The sequence below is a fragment of the Netta rufina genome (assembly GCF_964035555.1).
Source record: "Netta rufina genome assembly, chromosome: 1".
NCBI classification, from domain to species: domain Eukaryota; kingdom Metazoa; phylum Chordata; class Aves; order Anseriformes; family Anatidae; genus Netta; species Netta rufina.
This window is the reverse complement of record NC_140123.1, coordinates 192,997,600-193,019,468: the sequence shown is the minus strand read 5'-3', so window position 1 is coordinate 193,019,468 and position 21,869 is coordinate 192,997,600. Positions and strand designations below refer to the sequence as shown.

General features: G+C 40.5%; 1 protein-coding gene across 3 annotated transcripts in view; it reads left to right on the top strand.

Moving 5' to 3' along the window:
• The window catches only part of KMT2E (lysine methyltransferase 2E (inactive)), a 65,205-nt gene extending 43,913 nt beyond the window's left edge, over positions 1 to 21,292 (top strand). For 2 of the 3 annotated variants that reach the window (XM_084297674.1, XM_084297673.1), the window contains 12 exons: positions 5,707 to 5,871; positions 6,708 to 7,016; positions 9,085 to 9,339; positions 9,513 to 9,657; positions 10,437 to 10,690; positions 10,828 to 10,884; positions 12,396 to 12,959; positions 15,289 to 15,587; positions 17,491 to 17,579; positions 17,679 to 17,798; positions 17,953 to 18,044; positions 19,013 to 21,292. In XM_084297674.1, the coding sequence (XP_084153800.1) occupies positions 5,707 to 5,871; positions 6,708 to 7,016; positions 9,085 to 9,339; positions 9,513 to 9,657; positions 10,437 to 10,690; positions 10,828 to 10,884; positions 12,396 to 12,959; positions 15,289 to 15,587; positions 17,491 to 17,579; positions 17,679 to 17,798; positions 17,953 to 18,044; positions 19,013 to 20,527 (3,864 nt within the window). In that variant the 3' untranslated portion in view covers positions 20,528 to 21,292. The remainder of the gene's footprint in view (positions 1 to 5,706; positions 5,872 to 6,707; positions 7,017 to 9,084; positions 9,340 to 9,512; positions 9,658 to 10,436; positions 10,691 to 10,827; positions 10,885 to 12,395; positions 12,960 to 15,288; positions 15,588 to 17,490; positions 17,580 to 17,678; positions 17,799 to 17,952; positions 18,045 to 19,012) is intronic. The other variant, XM_084297675.1, reaches the window with a different exon arrangement.
• Positions 21,293 to 21,869: the final 577 nt, after the last annotated feature.

The following is a 21,869-nucleotide window of genomic DNA, read 5'->3' as shown; positions in this document are numbered from 1 at the left end:
TTGGTTCTTTGTACAAGAGCATATCTAGATTTGTGCAACTTTTGCACACGCATTAACTTAGTAGGGAGAGAGATGAAGTCTTTCAGAAGTATGGTTCAAGACTTCTAACTTGCACCTGTTCAAATGTCAGAACCAACTGTTTTCTTGGCCATGAGTTGTTGTAAAGACAATTTATCACTTTATAAATATTGCACATTGATTCAATTCTGAATGCTGCTTCGCGTGTCTCAGGTAGGTTATCTTCTTTGCAAGTTCTCTTTGTGTATATTTCATTTTCTTTTTAACTTCCTTAACTTCCAAGTCAAACACTGCTAACGGCAATAACTCAGCACGAGTTTGGCAAGAACTTATTGCTAAATCCACCAAATGTAAAGAGAAGATTCTGATACTTCCCTCCCCACCCTATTTAAAAAAAAAAAAAAAAAAAAAGGCAGCTAACTCTGGGGGCTGTGCTCTGGTGGTAAAATATGAAGAAACGTACCTTTCGTCTTCTCTTTAAGAACTGGGTGTTTGTAGTGGTAATACTGTCACCCTGTATTAAAAGGAAAGCATCATATTCTCACATTTTTGTGTAACTGTGTGCCTGTGCTCAGATGTGTGTTAACGTGGAAAACCACCTGCAATTAAGTACATAGACTTAGATGAGTTGCTGTTCTTTCTAGACACTTCACAGTTCTTGCTTACTGTCCTGTTATTTTTGATACAATTGTACCTGAATTGCAGGGCCCTGGGTGATTATTAGGCTTGTCAGGAAAGCTAAAAATTGCAGAGGGGAAACATGGTCAACATTGTTTCATGTTGTAATTTGTTAAACGAATGCATGTTAAATAATGATCTCATTCTTTTATCTTTTCTGACCTAAAGCTAAACACCATGTAGTAGCACAGAAGGATAAATAAGAAAGGGAACTGGTTTTAGGGAGGAGAAAGTAATTCAGAGACATAGTGAATGGATGTTGTACATGGCGAGTTGGAAGTTGGTGGGGGAGGAATGTGGAAACAAAGATGAACGTTTAACATCTTTCTGCTGTTGAATTGACAGTCTAGGAAATGTTATATTAAAACAAAGGGAAGTTGGCCTTCAACTTAAGGTTGGCCATGCTGCCTGCTGCCTTACTCCTCCACCTCCCCCATCTTCCCTATCAGGTTATTTACGGTACACACAGGGTGCAATAAGGATATTATCCTTTCACTTCCCTTGAAGTTAGTCTTGTTTTTGTTTTCGTTTTCATATACTTAAGAACTGAAAAGTAAGTCATTACACCTTCTATCTCTTCTTTATCTTACTGTCACTCTTCACTGTTTTCTAGTTTCTCAACTTCTTCGTTCTAGCATCTTCTCTGTTGGTGAATTTTAACTTGAATAGTATTCAGTTTGATCCAGAGACTGTATGCCATTATGTAATTCCTTTATCTCTGTTGTATTTATCTCATATCATGCTGTGTTTAGTACAACACTGTTTTGTCATTGAATTAGTGTTTGCTTTTTATTCTCTCCTGGATTTAGTGTATGATTACCTGCCAAGAGCTATTTTGTGCATAAAGACTTGAAATGACATTTAAAGTACTTTTTGTCTGCAGCTTAAGGCAATTGCTGCTGTGGCATCTTTCCTCTTGGTACGATCACAAGATCAGCATTTCAGTTGTCTGCCATTATTCAATGTTGCTCATACCAGATGTCCTTTCAACACATTTAGGACAAGTGTTCATCTTAATGTGCTTTTAATTACTTGGTACATTCAGAAGGATGTTTCATCAGGTCTGTAGACATCCATCTTTGATTTTGATATCTGAAAGTTATTAGACTAATTATTTCTTCAGCATTATTTTAAGATTCAAAATGACAGGGACAGTTTTGTTCTATTTGCTGAGCTGTCAGCATTATTTTAAAGCTTTTCTCTAGAGTTTTTCTGCCGGTTGACCATTGCACCTATTTTTTCAGTAGCCTAATTGGATGATGTGCCATCGAAGTGGCAGGTAGCTCATCTGCTTTATCTAATGGCACTGCAGGTAACTGCAGTCTTTTTCAAATCCAACCAGGTACTGCTAGAGCGCAATTAGATAATATTTTTGGTGAAGTGAAAACATAGATGGTGAGAAAATGAATTATTCACACTAGAGAGGAATCATTGATACTTAGCATTAGCATGAGCCAGCTAGTTTTGGCCTTGAATTCCTGCTTGGAAGGCTTTATGCTCCTGCTGTTCCGTGACCTGTTTACAGATTTTTGCCATTACTGGGTTTGTCTCTTGAATGCGTATTAATTTTGCAACTCAGTTCTTTTTCTTCATGAAAGCATCATCTTCTGGATCTTCTGAATAATTTGTATCAGTGTTGTAGAAAAGCTTCTGCTTTGTTTCCACGTTTCCATGACATTTTACGCGGCCCTCACAGCTGTTAGTTGTGAAAGCGTGCAGTACTTATGCAGAGGGGAGTAACGCCAGGCATGGACGGGGACACGAGTGGCTGGAGAGCAGCTCTGCAGGAAGGGGTTTGGGGGTGCTGGTGGCAGCAGGCTCAGCATCAGCCACAGCACGCCCTGGCAGCTAAGAGTTTGGGGTGCAATAAACACAGCACAGGCAGACAGTGATTGTCCTGCCACATTTATGGTTGGCACAGCCTCACCTTGAATATTTGATGTAGTTCTGGCCTTCATGATAAAAAAAAAAAAAAAAAAAAAAAAGGACGTTAAAGTCCTCGAAATCCTCTAGAGGAGGGCAGCAAAGCTTGTACAAGGGCAGGAAGGCACAGCCTGTGAGGAGGGGCTGAGGGCACTCAGAACAGGAGGCTGAGGGGCGGCCTCATTGCTCTCTGCAGCCTCCTGAGGAGGGGACGTGCAGAGGGAGGTGCCGGTCCCTGCTCCCAGTAACTGATGGCAGGACGTGAGGGAATGGCACAGAGCTGCACCAGGGGAGGTTCAGACTGGACGTCAGGAAAAATTCCTTCATTGTGAGGGTGACCGAACACCAGAACAGGTTTTCTACAGAGGTGGCTGATGCCCCAAGTAAGTCAGTCTGTTGAAGTGATGTTGGGGTAACACACTTAATGTTTTCTGTAAGTAATGGCTAGCCTTGCAGTGGTCAGGCAGTTGGGCTTGATAAATTTTGAAGGTCCCTTCATGAAACTGCCAAAAACTGCAGTGGAACCTTTAAACTACAGTACAGCACACAACAAATAGCACACAAGAAGTGCCTGTGGGAAACGAGCAGTAATCACTTGTTTTTTGTTGCGTCTTCTTAAGTAAACTTCAGGCTGCTTTGGCGTATTTACCTCCTGTTAGTAGGGAGACATTACTGAGAGCAGCCCTGAGGGTGTTGGTGGATGGGAAGCTCAACATGAGCCATCAATGTGTGCTTGGAGCCCGGAAAGCCAACCGTGTCCTGGGCTGCATCACCAGAAGTGTGGCCAGCAGGGTGAGGGAGGGGATTGTGCCCCTCTGCTCTGCCCTCATGAGGCTCCTCCTGAGGCCCTGTGTTCAGCTCTGGGGCCTTCAGCACAAGAAGGACATGGAGGTATTAGAAGGAGTCCAGAGGAGGCCTTGAGGATGACCAGGGGGCTGGAGCACCTCTCCCATGAAGACAGGCTGAGGGAGTTGAGGTGTTCACCCTGGAGAAGAGAAGGCTCTGGGGAGACCTTACAGCGGCCTGCCAGTAAATGAAGGGGGCCTGAAGGAAACCTGGGGACTCTTTGTCAGGGGGTATAGGGATAGGACAAGGGGAAAGACTTTTAATTTAAAGACGAATAAATATCAGAAAGAAATTCTTTACTCTGAGGGTGGTGAGGCCCTGGCACAGGCTGCCCAGAGAAGCTGTGGCTGCCCCATCCCTGGAGGTGTCCATGGCCAGGCTGGATGGGGCTTTGAGCAACCTGGGCTGGTGGGAGGTGTCCCTGCCCATGGCAGGGGGTGGAACTGGGTGGGCTTTAAGGTCCCTTCCAGCTCAAACCATTTTGTGATTCTGTGACATCCCTAACTCGAAATCATTAACCACGATTTTATTAACCTGAAAGGAAGATGAGTACCATGTTTAAAAATAAAATCAGGCTTTATCTTTATTTTGGGTAAGTGTAGCAAACCATTATTAACTAATCATTTACTAATTTATGAAAACTGTGGTCAGATGTTACCAGTTATTTTTGTTTCAGTACTGAAACTTTTTTTTTTTTTTTTCACTGAAATTGCAGATATGTTCTCTTAAATTACTGTTTCATTTCTTCTTTATTTATATTCTCTGGGTGTGTCACCTCTTCTGATGCTCTCCTTTCCTCAGATAATTATATAGTGTTTGTTATTTTTCCTTAAGGTAGGGTGATGATAATTTGGTCAATGACAGACTTCTCAAGTTAGATTCCTTTTTCTAAAACATTGCAAACAGTATACTTGCATTGTGACCTATGGAAACCAAATTGTATTTAATTAGGATAACAGATCAGATTAAACAGAACTTCTAAATTAATTTCAAGGTGGCACCAAAACTGCACCTACCCAGGCCTTACAGAAGTTTAGGGGGAGGGATTTATATTCCTTTTGGTCAGTACTTCCACAATTGTCACTAGCAAAATTAGTAAGACCTGTGTTTTTAACTCTACCTGACATCAGAAAGTAAAATCTTTTCACGTTAATAATTTGCATTTTAATGTGAAATCTGAAGAATGACAGCATGAGCTCTAGTTTTAACGTACTGCAGTGTCTTGTCATGCTTTTGAGGAGCAATACTCAGTGAGCACTGTTGGACACGCTGCCTTTGGTCCAGAGAACATACTGGCTTTTTTTTGTTTGTTTTTGGGCACTTTACTTTGGTATTCTTACTGAAGTAAAACCGTATGGAACCACATTACAGTGTGGTTGCTGTAGTAGTTACAGATGTAATTACTGTTGTCTCCATCATGAAGATTTCAAATAATGCAAGCTTGCATGTGCTTTACCATTCAAACAAAGGCAAGCTCAGTGGCAAAAACAAAATTGTTCCTCATCCGCTCAAATGAGCGATGTACTTGCAGGCGTTTTCTTTGATGCAAACACATTGCACTGTTGTTGAGCTGCCGGCATTGAAAATAAATAAAGCTTGTAATAGAAGCCCTCAATTCTGCGGCATCTGTGCTGTCTTAAGCAGAGCTCGGTGCAGGTAGGGAGCTACCTCTTTAATAGGACTAGACTTCAAGTACTGATCCACAGAAAATGTAACCTCTGTGGGTGACCCAATGTTATCTTACTTCAAATCAGTGATTGTTGGATGCTGGTTGCATGTTTTGATATACTTCATGGCACATTGGAAAATTGAGTCAGAGGATAATGAAGCTTTTTTTTTGTGGTACTTCTGTGTATATAGTAAAATTTCATGGTTTTGGTCATGAGCTTTTCATCGCATTTTAAATATTACATGGGATAGTAAGTAACCCAGTGATGTGTGTTCTTATGTTTATAGGCCAGCGATATACCAGTAAATGTCTGTTTAGTAGGTTCTTTAATCTAAAGCAGGACCCTCTCTTCTTGCTTGTCACGGTTGATGAGAATGCAAGCCTTTCTTCAGAAATCTGCAGTAATTGCAGTCATTCAAACTTCTCCCTGTCCTCTGAGCTTTGCTGAAAGTGATCTGCATGTCAACGTACACTGTACATGTTCTAAAGCACTTTAAAAAAAAAAATTCACAGTATTTACAGATGCGAAAGACTGACTGAAATTTGATGATGATTGTTATTATATCCATCAGACAAGAGAAGAACGGAAAATGGAAGCTATCCTGCAAGCTTTTGCCAGACTAGAAAAAAGAGAAAAAAGAAGAGAACAGGCTTTGGAAAGGATCAGCACAGCAAAAACTGAAGTTAAATCAGAATGCAAGGAAGCACAGATACTCAATGACACCGAGTTTATTCAGGTATTTACCTGGAACTTTATTTTCAAGCAGGCTTTTTAAAAGGCAATGTTGATCAGTTTGGATGTTGATTTACACATTAAGATGTATAAAACTCTCTTAATCACCTGAACTCAAACATATTTGACCAAAATCTGGATAGTACTTCGAGATGCTCATTTTGATGCTCATTTTATGCATAGGAGTTGCTTTTGTTTAGGCACCCTCTATAACCAGCAGAGAAAGCCTTGCTTCTCTAGTGTGTTATTCAGAACAGGTTGTAGTCTTTTCTTTCAAAGTAGTTATTAAGGCTTAGTTTGTTCTGAGTTCTTCTTACAGGCCATCCTTAATGTATCATAAACATTTTTTCAGTCTATTGTTGCTGGATGCTAGTTCTCCTTTGCAAATAATCCCACAGATGCTCAGTTTGGGTTGTTTCCATGGATAGTATTTGTCAGCGTGCTGTTAAGTCCCTTATGGCAATTCTAAACACTCAGCAAACTGTAAGTTACAAAAAGGATATTGAGCTGAAAGACATCATAGTGTAAGCAGATGATTTCTAGCCTATAGATGAATGAATGTGGTATAGGAGTTTCTGTACAAACCTGCAGTGATCTGACTGGTGACTGGTCTGTGTGAATACTCTCCCAGTGATGCTTGGGAGGAAAGTATGGGAAACATGGTAATCTGCCTTGAAGTAGAGTAGAAATAGTAATTTTAAAGTGTTTAGCTCTAAAAACAGAAATGAGAGGCTTTTTTGATATATAAAAAAGGAGGAACTGATAACATTTTATTTTAAGAATGATATGTAATTTTACATGTGTGTGAGATCCATCTACTAATTTTCTGTCTTGTACCAGGAACCAGCAAAAGAAGAAACTGCCACCAAGCCTACCCCAGCCAAGGTTAATAGAGCTAAACAGAGAAAAAGCTTTTCTCGGAGTAGAACTCACATTGGACAACAGCGTAGACGACACAGAACTGTGAGCATGTGTTCGGATATCCAGCCATCTTCTCCTGATGTGGAAGTAACTTCACAGCATAATGAAACTGAGAATGCTGCACTGGTAGCTGAGCCCGAAACAGAAACTGTTGTTACAGAAATGGTTACTGAAACAGAAGCTCCAGCACTTAATAAATGCCCTACTAAGTATCCTAAAACAAAGAAGGTAAGTCTCTTGAGGGTGGGGAGGAGGGGATGGACTTTGAACAGAGGTTTATAAAAAGTATAGACAGCTACATTTATATCATAGCTATATATGGATTAAAAAAAAAAAAAAAAGCCTTTCTTCTTTAAAAATTACCATTACCTGGCCAGTCACTGGTAATAAATTGAGCTTTTAAAGTTGAGTTACATCTATTAGAAGTAGAACCTCCTAATATTTAAGAGAATTCCAAAACACAGCTTACAGAATAATTATGGAACGAATGTTTTCTGGGGAAAGTGCGTTCTAAATAGACTGAAATTATGTATATATAACTGAAACGTAATTAAAACTGTTAATTGCAGGTGGGGTGTGTAGAATTAGCTTTCCTTCCTTTATTCATCATAGACTTTAGAACGTATTTCAGTGGCAGTGAACTAAACATCTTAAAATAATTAGTTTCCAGTACTTTTGAGGCATCTGTTCTGAAGTGAGTGGATTTGAATACTCAAAAGTTTACGTGGATATCTGGGAGGGAAGTATTCATAACTCTCTTTAGTGCTTTGTTTCAAATGATTTTTTTTTATTGCAATGCGTTGCACACAGTTTGAATAAATGTTGCACTATTTAAAGGCACGTAAAAACATCTGAAAACTGCAGGAGTGAATAAAACATTCTGCTCTAAAATTCTGCAGATGGCATTAAAAATTTCTGGTTTTCTCTGGCATGCTTATGAGTTATTCTGAATGTTTTACTGGAGAGGAAATGGGGGCAGCGGAAGCAGAGGAAGAAACTTCTTGTTGATGAACAGTAACAATTGCTAGGTGACTTTAATTAAATCCACAAATAGATAAATACATGCAAAGTTCACATATCTGGTGCAAGAGTATTAATTACATCGCTACTAAATTCTTGTCAGAGAGGAGCCTGGAATCTCCTCTTTTGTGTGCTACAAAAAAGCAGAAGTCGTCTCAATTTTACTGTAGTTTTTTCCTGTTCCATGTTTTTAAAGGTAGATACCTGGTTGTATTTTACCCAGTATATCTTAAGTAAGGAGAAAGTCCTGATTTGAAACTAAATAGGTTTGTTTAAAAAAACAACTTAGTGCTTTGACAGATTATCATAGCATTTAAAATGATATTAATAATTAATGTGCTATTTTTGCATGTCTTTAGCTTTGCTTACCTCTGTAAAAATTGGGAAATTAGTTCTCTGTAAAAGATATAAAAAATGATAACAATAAGAAAAAATAGTGGATGAAGTCTTTCAAGAAAATCAAGATGTTGCGTTCCACACTGAATTTTTTTCAAGCTGTTACAGTGCAGTGAATGCTGGTATTTTTATTTCTTGTGTAAATCTTTTGTAAGAAGTATCCTTGTCTTCTAGTAATGCTCAAAAAAAATATCTGAGAACTATTTTGCAACTTAGAAGGCAGTTTTATTCTATACTGTACATTGCAGCAGATGAGTAAAGCTGCGTGTTTTGAAACGAAGAATGTTGGTCTGAATCTCTTGGGTATTTAATTCAAAGACCTGTATACTTACTAGAGTTCAATTGTTTTATTTCTGGTACCCTATTAAAAGGAACTAAAACTACACTTGTATGTCTTTCAGAAACACTGAACCAGATAGGAAAAAATAACCCTTTTTGGTAAATGTACTATAATTTAGCTACTATAAGGAAGAATGTTCAAGGCATCTGCCTGACATGTTGACTGAAGCAGAGTCCTGACAGCATGGAAGTCTGATAAGGAGTTTACTTCACTTTGTCTAATTAGCATGACAAAGTTTTTCATGAGTTCAGGTGCTCAGGCTCAATTTTAAGTGTCTTGGAAGTATGTTCAGTGAAAGTTAAATATAAAAAAACTAAATGTTCTTCATTTACAGAAAAACAACAAAAGCTTCGTTATGTGGAGCAAATGTATAGTGCTCCCTTCCATTCTCCCAGTTATTTCAGCAAACTGTCTTCATATTCTTGCCCAGCTGTCTTCTGATTTGTGTAACAGATGACTAGATGAGTAATAAGACTAAAAACTTTCTGAAAGCCATTAATAGAAAACACTCATAAAACAATTTTTTTCCTCTTTGTTTAGCACTTGGTCAATGAATGGTTAAGTGAAAAAAGCGATAAGACGGGGAAGCCTGCAGACAGTGTTTCAGAACGGCCTCTGCGCATAACTACCGACCCTGAAGTTCTGGCTACTCAGCTGAATTCTCTACCAGGTCTCACGTACAGCCCACATGTATATTCTACTCCAAAGCACTATATTCGTTTTACTTCACCATTCCTTTCAGAAAAGAGGAGGAAAAAAGAACCCGTGGAAAACATTACTGGCTCTTGTAAGAAGGTAATGCTTCCCTTCATTATGGTTCCCCATGCCATAGTACTTCAAAATAAGTCTTTATTTGTTAGCATGAATTCAGGCCAAAAAAAAGCTGCTTGGCACTTGAATTGTAATACATTTTTGAAGTATATATCTTAAAGCTGTTAAATCACTGATTTCAATGTGTTTTATTAAAGCGTTGGTTGAAGCAAGCTTTGGAAGAAGAAAACTCATCAGTGATTGATAGATTCAGTTCACCATCACAGGAGAGATCTAGAAGTCCAGCCATCAATGGTGAAAATAAAAGCCCTCTATTACTGAACGACGGCTGTTCCTTAACAGGTGATGCTTTTATTAATACAGTACATAAAAGTTATGTCAAAGTAGGTAAATGTGGAGGGCTGCAGTTTGTAAAGTGATGAGTTAATGAAAATTCCAGGGGCATTTACGCTGTTTCCTGATAGCTTGTCTTCTGGATGGTTGTTGGAAAGAAAGGCTTAGTTGCATAATAGCTGTTTTTATTTTCCCATTTTCTTTAAAGTATAATTGATGCAAAATCAGTAACAACCATTTCTCATAGTGAATCTGTACAGATGGTCACTGTCAACAAAAGACTAATGTTTTTGAATATAAACATCAAGAAGTTAGATGTTGTTCTGGATATTCATGCTGTTAAATTCAGTGGCCCTGTTGCACCCAGCGGAAAAGTTGTATAATCTCAGGAATAACATAAAATGGGAACGTGCTAGAAACCATGCTACTGTGAGAATATGGAGCATATTAGATGATCCTTGTGTACAGAGCTTGCATTTCCGTTTCTTAGCTGAATAGTCTTAAAGATGCATAGAAAGAGACGTTTTTTGGAAATGTAGGCAGTTCTTCCCAACATCCTTTGGGGAGGGGGAAGGGGACCAACATTTACTGATCTTTGTACGCTATTAAGTGTATTTTTCAGGAAGTCTACCTCTAAGAGAGATCTGTCAGCTTACTAATGTTTTAATGTGGAATTCATAATTTTATTGCATCAAGCTGTAAATTACTATATCTATTATTGATTACTATATCAAAACTGTAATTACTATATCTAGATCTCCTCTACCTTTTTTGTGATTTTAAAGCAGATCTAACAACACCGCTAAAAAAACGAAGACTGTATCAGCTGTTGGAGTCTGCATTCTCAGAAACGTCCACACCTACTCCTTCTCCATACGCCACACCAACTCACGCTGACATCACTGCCTCAGAGCCATCGCTGTTCGCTACTCCTCCGAGGGTAAAAACAGAAGATGAAACCTGTAGAAATGGTTACAAACCCATTTATTCACCAGTTACTCCTGTAACTCCATGTATCCATGGGAATACCATGCACTTTGAGGTGAGATTTATGATGGAGTTTGGTGTGATTAGATTTTTATTGTTTGGGTAAATCAACAGTTGTGCTCCTATTACAAGGGAGTGTGCCGTGTTTCTCTAGGCCAACAATTGACTTGCAATTTCTTCTTATTCATTTAGAATATTTCCTCACCTGACAGTTCCCCAGAAATAAAAAGGCGAGCTTACAGTCAAGAGGTAAGGATGTTTCCAAAAAACTGCAAAACGTTTCTTGATTTCATCAAGAAACGATGCTGTTGGTAAATGCCTGCTACCGGCCATTGCACGTTTTGTGGGATTTTGCCTCCTTACAGGTTTTATTTGCCTATTATATATTTCCAGTTTTCCTCTGGTGCTTTCCTCTCTTTTTTTTTTTTTTTTTTTACTGTCGCGTAAAAATCCTGGTGACTGTTGTGGATGAGCAGTAAGTACTGCAACTTACAGAAAAACAGCACTTACACTTTTCAGGCTGTATTTAGGTTTACATTAATGTGTCCTCTTGTTACCAGCATCTCTTAAATGTTTTGGTTGAGCCTAATTTTGCTTAGAGTGGGAAAAAAGATGGGAAAAAAGGTAACAAATGTGTTTCATGTGGATTATTTGAGGTACAGCAGGTGCTGTTGGGGAGGGCCTGGATTATTCCCGGATAAGGGTATGTTCCATTGCACGGGAACAAGTTGTGTTGGTGAACCACTAGAGGGCAACGTGATTCATAGATACCAGAACTTCCACAGGGATGCTTGCATCCAAAAGGAGAGTGACAAAGTTCCACAACAATACGGAATTCGAATTGTGTGATAACTACAAAATACACATAAATATGCTGAACCATAAACTTTATAGTGCCTAAAAGGAACAGGTAGAAGTAATCAGGAATAAAAAAATCAGCTGTTGATTTCTGGAGAACTTCACTTTCAGTGGATCTTGCAAAAGAATGGTCTAAATATTATTTCCTTTGGGCCAAGTGTGGATGTATGTATAAAGCTTACTTATTTTTAGGTCAAAATCTTAAATGTTGAAATACACAATTTTTCATGTGATCATAGCTGTTGATTGAATTTAGTATTTACTTCTAAACTGGTGTAATTGAATGAGTGTTTATGTGACTCAAAAAGAAGAGTTTTACGTAATAACTTTGCATTGTAATGCAAATGATTTTAAAAGGGTTCACAAAAGCCTCAAAACAGGTTAGTTTAGAAAAGGTATTTCCAGCCATGGATATGTGCTGTTTTTTCCATGGCTAACAGGGTTTTAAGGAGTACAGAAGTCAGTTTCTGTAACTTCTCATTGTTTCCTCTGCCGAGTACTGATTTTTAACATGGTCTTAAAATTCTAGTGTTTGGACAAGCTTCTCCCCTTGCCCCCACCAACATTTTTTTTTCTTTAAATGTGTTGACAAGGATCCCTTTTATTAAGTTAAGCAAGGCCTTTGTACCTAAGGACTTGTTGCTGTTCAAGCTTCTCTCCTTCCTCTGCCAGTCATAAGCAAAACCTGGTATTACAAGTTTATTTTGACTTTGGTTCATACATACTTTATTAAAATACTTTTATTGGTGGTAGTGGAAATAAGTGTCTGGCTACACAACTGTTTCTTAAATTTATGGTACTGCAAGGCCTTTAATCCCATTTAAGGGCACAAATGAATGTTGGAATAGTTGTAATCATGTTGCAGTATGGAAAAAGAGCTGACATGTTTTTTCTTCGTGCAGGGATACGACAGAGCATCAATTCTAGCACTGAATTCTTTCAGAAATTCCAACCTGACAGAAATGGGTCTGCAAGAAATAAAGACTATTGGATATTCCAGTCCAAGGAATAGGACTGATGTCACTCGGCAGTGCACTGGCGAAATGGAATCTGTGTCAGACCTCCAGCTGGGACTCGAAGTTATTGAGCAAAGTGCACTGCATAAAAACCTGGAAGCCCCCACACATGATAGGACTGATTCAAACAGCCAATTAGAAACTGCTCATTGTGGACGGGGCACAATATATTCTTCCTGGGTAAAAAGTCCCGACAGGACAGGTGTAAATTTCTCAATGAATTCTAATTTGAGGGACTTGACCCCTTCACATCAGTTGGAGGTAGGAGGTGGATTCAGAATAAGCGAGTCAAAGTGCCTGATTCAAGACGATGCTAGAGGCATGTTCATGGAAGCATCTGTTTTTTGTACTTCAGAAGATGGAATTGCATCTGGCTTTGGAAGGACTGTCAATAACGACAACTTGATGGATGGAAATTGCACACCCCAGAATCCTCCACAAAAGAAAAAGGTTATAATTTTAAGAATCGTTTGGTTTTTCTTACATAGTCTGGCAATGACCTTTCTATAACAGAAAGAAACATACTAAAAAACAACAACAAAACAAAACCTGACAGCTAAACTTTTTTTTACTACACTGTAGGCATTATTCAGGAGAACTCATGAAGAGCAAAGTAATGTTGCGTACATCCATTAGTAAATTCAATTTTTAAAAACAATATATACAAAATCACTTTTTTCTATTTTTAATGTTATTTCTTATGAGTCTTTAATGAAATGCTCAATAAATAATTGCTTTTCAGGTTTGAAAGTAGTTGCTTGTGCCACCAAGTATTAAAACATTCCATTCTGTTAGAATACTACCAATTTTATCCTATACTGGGAACATCTTCTGTGAGTTACTATTGGAAGTCACACTAAGGTTTATGATACTAACCCTTGAAAATTCCAGTTTTGATGTACTTAAGGTATCTTGGTTTTGCTGCTATGACCACACAAGTCCGTAGTTAAAAGAAATCTTTTTTGGCTTGATTTCTTTTTTATAAAACACTTTGTTTGGAAGATAAGCACAGTATAAACTTGCTACTCTTCTCAAACAGCCCCTGTAGGTAAGTTCTTCGGTCATGGTCAGCTGGAACCAAAACTGGAGGTCAGCCTGCATAAATGTCTTGACCCTGTTGTCAGGTCTTCCCTTTGCTCCTTGGCAATAGTTTCAAATGCAGAAGCTTATGCAGTTCTGCCTCATAATCTGACTGTAGAAATGAATATGATTTATTTTCCTCATGAAAGTAATGGTCAGGGGACTAGAGGTGTATTTTCTGTGTGTATACACGTGTAGGTAACATGCACGCACAATGGGGTTTTGATTTTTTAGGTACCATCCTGCCCTCTTGCACTTGTCCCTTCCCTTGTGGCTCTGGGACAAACTGCAAGGGAATGCTTATGAGTGTACCTTCGGAAGTTTGCCATCAGATCTGCATTTTGTGTTTACCTGTCTTTATACTGAGATATAACTGAAATAAGGCCATAGCTTTGTTCTTACCTGGTCCTGAGTTGTGTGAGAGGCTCTCCCCTCTGCCTTTCTTCTGCTGCCCCCTCCCCCCAGTCCTCTTAGAATTCATGTGTAAAGGTCTCAGTTGAAGGCAACAGCCAGAAATAATTTGGTCTGTACCCCTGAAAGAACGGTTTTTAGGTTTTCCAGGGACAGACAAACAAATTTAACTACACTTTGCAGTCTAAAAGGAGGAAAAACAATTCTAATTTAAGGTGAGGGGAGAAATCCGCATTTCTGTAGGAGAATAATAATCAGAAGTCTTTTGCTAAGATCTGCTAAGGCATGTGTGTTCTTACACAGTTGTTAAAAGAGGATGCCCCATATCGCAGTGTTTCTGTGGGTTTTGCTTCCTTTATTTTCTCTCAGCATTACACAAGTTCATCCTGTTTCAATATTGGACGTCATGGCCACGCTTCATAAAACTTGCCCTTTCCTAACATTTAAGCTTTGCCTAAAGCAGTCTTCCTCAAGGGATCCCAGTGATGTGGAAATAACATGAATTGTTTTAAAACAAGATCAGTTCTTGGCCTAAACTTTCTCTTAATAGTGTTTTGACTCTTCTGTACCCTGGCATACAGATGAGTTTTTAATAGATAGAAAATGTTTATATAAAATTGTGTGTGTGTATACACAAAAATATATGAAATATACACATATGTACGTATAAAGTAGAACCACCTGTCCCTTCCTGTGTCATTGGTTTTGGAAATAAACATTTTTACTTGAAATTTATCGTTGAAATACACTGAATCAGTGTTTTAGAGTGTGGTAAAGATACCAATTTAAAACAAATTGCAAAACAAATGTCATTCTAAGTCACAAATCCTTTATATTAAGAAAAAAAGCTCAGTATCTTTTGATCTATGCAGTGGAGTGAAGCAAAAGCTTGGTCTGTTTTTCACATGAGGTAGGCAGAGTGAGTGACTCAGACTCTTAAAATTGCCATTACTATATTGCTGTCCTCTTAGTAACGCCTGCAGTTCCAGGAGGGGCTGTGAAGTCCCTCATAGCTTCAACCAGCAGACGGGCTTCAGCAGTGAACATTTTGCTGACTCATAAACTTCAGTGTCTTCAGAGGCAATATACGTGCCTCCGCTTGGCAGAAGCCTTACTTTGTGTCTTCTTTGATAGCCGTTACCAGCTCTGTAAATTCACTGCAAGTGTGGTGAGATACTTTCAACTATGCCTGTCTTCTTTTAGAGCCAAGTAAATGGTATCTCACTGAAGGAATACATTTAACTGAAAATGCCAAGAAGGAAACAAACTTTTATTCTTTTTTCCATAGGTATCCTTATTAGAATACCGTAAGAGACAACGAGAAGCTAGAAAAAGTGGCTCAAAGACAGAAAACTTTCCACTTGTTACCGTATCTCCTCATGCAGCTGGTGGAGGAAGTATAAGTAGTAACAACGGTGCTAACGATGGGTACAACAACAGTGGTGAAAATGGGGAGCAAACAGAGAATGCTGCGAGCCTACCTGCGCCACTGCCAACTACTGTTTATAACGCAGCTCCAGAAGATGCTGGGAACAACTGTGCAATTAAGGAGACATCAAGTGAGAAGAGTGAGCCAGAGGTTCAGTGGTAAGTTACAAAACTGTAGGACAAAAGTCCTGCTGAATTATTTACTTAATTCTAAGTCTTGGATTTGAAGTATTTTCTTAATAAGCGTGCAGTTATGGATTACTGATCAGAAGCCCTTCTTTCAAACTAGTAAACAGTTGTCCTACCTCTTACCTCAGAAATACAGCAGATACCTCATGAAGATGAGAATATGGAAAGTTATCCATAAAATATTGCTCACCTTATTTTCAGTCTGCTTTGGTATCTTATTTTTCGAGAGCAAAAATAGCTGTTAGCTTGAACAAGCGAGATCACCTGGTTCTGTAGCCTGTAAATTGTATAAGTGCAGTTGTGAATATTTAGAAAATGGCACAGAGTAGGCATGCTGCTGCACAAGTCATGCTGTGTGCGCTTGCCAAGGTGCATGGTGGAGGGGGCTACGTTTGGATGGAGGATGTTACAATGGCTTTGGGAGATACTGAGTCTGATCCTCAGCATGGCCTTGGCTCTGTCACTGCTTCATCTATGGGCTGAAGATATTTTTCATCTTAAGCCTCAAAACCTTTACAGAGATACCGTAGGAAAGAAGGGTGGAATAAGGGAGTAATTTGTATTGATCAACAGAAGCTTCTAGAAGACTCTGAGGAGTCTGCTTTTCAGTGATCTAGCTGGAATGTGTGCTTTGTGTTTGCTGTCACCTAAATGCAATGTGCAGAGATGCATGCAGTCTGCCCGACAGTTCCTTCTGCTCAGGTAGACAGCGTGTGGAGATGCTTACATAGTTGCTTATGGTGGCTGACTGCTCCCCTGTGTGCAGGCCATATGCTGCCTTGCACTCCCTGCCAGGTACTCGGGCAGCCTTAAAATCCTGGGGAAAGGTGGCAGTGTGGAGGGGGATGACACAGGGTGACTTCGGTTCGTGTAAATGTTTCGCAGCGTTTTCCACTGTGGTTTTTGGTAGCCTTAAGATAGATGGTCAGCTGTGTTGGCTCTGTCTCCAGAATGTTACTAGCACAAAATAAACGCTGCAGAAGTTCCTTATGCTCTAGAGAAGGGCTGGCAGTCTTGCAGATGAATACCTCTCTGCTCAGATGCTCCAACTATTCCAGAATAGAAGGATTTTGTAGAGCCAACTGAAGGGAGAACATAAGTGCAGTCTTCAAAACTTCACTGAGAAGTGGCTGCAAGTTCATAACACAGAATGTAGTGTACTGTAATGAAAGCAAAGGGTCTGGGAAATAGGCTGAGCTGGGAAGAATTTATTAGTGACTTTTTTGCAATACTCCTGTAGACAACCTCCAAACTTTTAAAACAACAGCATCGCAGAGTACTGCAATATGCTCTTCCCTGAAATAAAACTGAGTTTTGTAGAGTGCTGCCATTACTGTGCTTTATGTTCAGATTGTAAGAATGTAATTGATGGTAAGACAGAAGACAAGACTGTCACTTCACCCCATATCTGGTGAATGAAGCTTAAATCCCGTACATCTGGAGTTGGGCAGTATTTGCAACTATGGATCTGCTATTGAAGAGCAAGGTTTTTTTAATAAACAAATGACTATTTAAAACTTTTCTAGAAGGCTTTATACAAATTGAGAATGCGAAGCAGTACGCACAACCTGTATCTTTTGATCTGTCAGATATTAAGAATAAAAAGACCTCCACAGATCTACAGATAATCTTTTTCGTATTGAGAGGAACTGACAGTTCTCATCATGTAAGAAGGTTGCAGGAAATTTTTATATTAAAGTGTGAGAAAACAGGTATACCTAACCAAATGGCATTCCTCAAGAGGACCAGCTATTTGGCTCTTACAAGCAATCAACACTGTTAATTCTCTGACCTAGTATTTGCATGTATGGTGTCCTAAATTTGGTCCCTGGGAGTATATTGCCTTACTTCAACATATGCTTCCCTCTTCCAGGACTGCATCAACCTCTGTGGAACAAGTGAGAGAACGAAGTTATCAGAGAGCATTGCTTCTCAGTGATCATAGGAAAGACAAGGACAATGGTGAGTTGATTTATCGTGCCAGAGGTAGATACATCTAACCACTTCCTTAGGTAGTCCGTGATCATTCTAATGTTATGTTTGGGTCTGCTTCATCTGTAGGGGGAGAATCACCCTGTAGCCCCTGCTCACCGTCTCATGTTCAGTCTCCATCTTCATCTCATTCAAATCTCATTTCCCAGTTGCAGCTTAAGGTCCATTCTTTCACTGAATGTATGGAAGGTCAGTAAGCAGATGACCTGGTATGACACTTATTGAATAGTCTCTTGCAACAACGTTAAATAGCTCTTTAAAGTGAAACACAAAGTGCTTTGAGTGATCTTGGCAAAAGACCTTTTCCCCCACTGTTACATTTACCTCTTATTTTTGTTTCTAGAACCTGATTCTGAAAATCCGGAGCCTACTTCTGAATGTCCGTCCCCAGATACTTCACAGAAGACTTGTAAGAGTCCTTCAAAAGCAAGCAAGGTGTGTATGCAGGTACATGTTTGTGTGCATCAAGCATATGTACAGGTCTCAATTTATTTTTAAGATGTTAGCATCCTGATTTTCTGTTAAGATTTTTTAAACATTACCGTCATGATTTTCCATTGAGATGAACATGTATAGTAATACTGTTCAATAATTTAATGTAGGTAAATATCTGTAAGAATATTTGCAGTAGGTCCAACATGTGGAAATTCTGTTGAAGTTGGTTTGGGTTCTGTTCTTTCAGAAGCTGTATCTACTTACATCTGATACTGTATTCTGTGAACACTGAAGAGTGGTCTCAGTATCAGTGGTCTCGGTATTGCCACAGTTCTGTAGGTTGAATGCCAAAGGACTGACAGTCAGAACTGACAGCTTTAAAATGATTTAAGTACCTCTTACCTTAAGAGGAGTGACTCTTGCCATGTCAGGATTTGGTACTGCTTGGTAGTAGAGGCAGTGATACGCAGAAACTTGTTTAGGAGCTTCCTGTATGATATTAAATGCAGTAATTCAAGATACAATGTCCGGTCTGTTTGCTTGCACTATGCCAGTTTTAAAATGTTAAATCACTCTTAAAAAACATTTTGTTTTTGTAAATAGTCATCTGGAATTATTCCTTTCAGACTCAAAAATCTAAAGCTTTAACACATGGGAGATTCTGACCTTGCCTTGATGGTCATATTCCTATTTGTATTCTCAGGTGCACTTGCTAGGCTTTGACTTTTGAGTACGAAAAGAACAATTCACGTGTACTTACTAGAAACAGTGCCTGAGCTAAGTTTAAGCTCAGGTCAGGTTTAAGCTCTATGGTCGCTGTTTCTCATATACCAAACATATCCTGTGTCCTCATGTTTTTCATCCATCATTGGAGAAAGAGAGCACTGTCCTGAGAAGATGCAGTTTTAATGCCTGCATCATTGGGTGTTCTGAACATCTTGCACTGACTGAATTTCTTTCTGTTCCAGCCCTCTTCACCAAGTCCTGTAGTTTCAACACAGTCACTTGGGAAAACGCCGGCAAAACCAGATTCGCACTGGGAAACTGCAGCAAATGCACCAGAGGCCGAGTGTGCGAATCACCCAAAACCTGAGCTGCAACAAAAACAGCTGACAAACAACGTCCAAGCACTTTCAAAAAATCATCCATCTCAGTCACATCTGCGCAGTTCTGCTGAGCAACTTCCCCACTCGCAGAAGTTGCCTTCTGCACCTTTGAAGCTTCATTGCCCCCCCTCGCCTCACGTAGAAAATCCTCCCAAGTCATCGACGCCTCACGCGCCCATGCAGCACGGTTACCTGTCACCAAAGCCTCACTCGCAGCAGCTGGGCTCTCCGTACAGACCTCATCACCCCCAGTCACCTCAAGTCGGGACGCCCCAGAGGGAAACGCACCGCAGCTTTTATCCAGCAGCACCACCCCTCCAGCCCGGGAATCAGCAGCAGCCGAGCGGGCCGCTGTTCACTCAGACCACTTCAGGACAATCTTCAGCTTCTTACAGCCAATTTAACCAACAAAATTTGAACAGCAACGCACCCCCTCCCCCTCCCCCTCCGCCCCCCTCCTCTACTTACTATCAAAACCAGCAGCCCTCTGGAAACTTTCAGAGCTACAGTCAGCTGAAGGGCAGCATCCCCCAACAGACTGTGTTTTCATCCGGACCAAACCAAGCACTTCCTGGCTCTGCGGGTCAGCAGACGGTGCCAGGACACCACGTCACGGCGGGGCATTTTTTGCCCTCCCAGAACCCCAGTATTCATCACCAGGCTTCGGCCTCCGCTGCCCCACCTCCTCCTCCGCCCCCGCCTGCCCCGGGCCCTCACCTTGTCCAGCAGCCAAGTACTCATCAGCAGCATTCTGTAGCACACGTGGTCGGTCCGGTTCACGCCGTGGCAGTAGCTCCCGGATCCCACCTTCACTCTCAGGCTGCTGGCCACCACCTGCCGCCGCCCCCTCCGCCGCCAGGTCCCATTCCCCACCACCAGCCCCCCCACCCTCCCACGGGACACCAAGGTTTGCAAGCACAACACCAGCACGTCGTCAGCTCCGCACCGCCGCCCCCTCCGCCCCCACCGTCCAACGTAATGGGCTCGGGGCACCACCCGGCATCAGCACAAGGGTTGCACCACCCCTCGCACCAAGGACCCCCCCACTTCCCCTCCACTGCCCACACGGGCGTCTCCTCCTACTCCTCGCAAGCCCCCCACCACACGACGTTAGGGCCTGGACCTCAACATCAGCCTGCTGGAACAGGACCTCATTGCCCGCTGCCCGGCCAGGGGCCTCACATCCAACCTCAAGGACCAAACAGTCTCGCGACGCCCCCCGCGTCAGGCTTCTGCCCCCACCCCGGCTCCGTAACCCTCCCCCACGGCGTGCAAGGACCGCAGCAGGCGTCACCGGTGCCTGGACAGATCCCCATTCACAGAGCACAGGTGCCGCCGACTTTTCAGAACAATTACCATGGTTCAGGGTGGCATTAAAATGGATCCCTTTAATTCTAAACATTTTTAAAATGTTCTGTAAGATAAACTGTGTATATTTCATATGTACCTATTCGAGGTACTTTTTAAAGCTTGTACATGATACTTTGTATAAAAGCAAACACCAGTGCTCTTTCATTGTATCTTTCCATTTTTTGCTTTTTAAAATTCCTGAAAATGTGCTGTTAAGCCAGTATTAGGTATTTCTTTTTATTTTGTAAGTGAACATTCCAGCTGTTTTTCTGGCAGTAGGTTTGATGCTGCATAATCTTTAAAATTTTATTGTTGCAGTTAAATTCATTTAGTGAATGTTTTCTATATTACTTTTATACATATGTAATTAAATAAGTACACAGGCTAAGTGATGGCACTAACAATTTTTTTTTTCATTTTCTTCTGTCAACAGTTCTTTGTGTGCATAGAGATAGGAAACAATGCAATACAAATTTTTATAGTTTTGGTGTGGACATGGCTTTTTGTTTCATCAGTTATTTGCAGAAAATGTAATTTAATGTATAGACTGTTTCTAATGTCTCTGACGAGTGCTGTAAATACTGTATTTCTTTTGCTTGTAAAATTGCTTAAAGCTTCTTTCATTTGATATAGTATTGTACATAATAAGTCTCTTTTGCAAAAAAAAAAAAGTGTGATCTTTGTGAAAGTAGTACAGTATATGATCTTTAATTTTTTTAATATACTGTCACATTGCAGCACTGGTTGGGCATTTTAATTCATGTTAATAAATCACAATTATGTCAGTTTTAACCACTTGTCCTCAGAGGGTGCTGTGTGTTGAAGGAAGGGGCCGTAGGCCTTCTGTCACCGTGGGGCTCTTCACCTCCATGTGGTTTCCAGCTGTGGGTTTATGGCACAAGCTGCAGGAGGGGATTTATCTTCCCCTGCTGCGTCTAGGAGTGAGGAAAACTTACTTCAAGGACAGCAGGGTAGGGGGCCAGGTTATTTAATGTTGATGTGCACTGTGTAGGTACCGTAGCAGCGCAGTCGTGCACTCAAGGCAGGTGTTACTCTGTTCTGATAAACTACTCTCCCACCTGCTCACTTTAGCACATCCCTGTTTTCTCCTGTTGGCTCCCCAGGACCTCCTGTTAGTGTGGTAATGCAGGAAGTGAGACCCTTAAACCGTGATCGTGGTGTGTGCCTGCCCTTAGAGCTCATTAGTGAATGCTCTTGAATTCTGCTCACGTAACGGAACGAATGCTCGATGGCTCTCTTTCAGACCCCAGAGGAGAAAACCAGCGTGCAGCTTCCTCTGCTCTGGCCGCTAGAAAACCTGAAAGAGGACAGGATGGGAAGCAGCAATTCCTACCCAGTGAAACGTGGT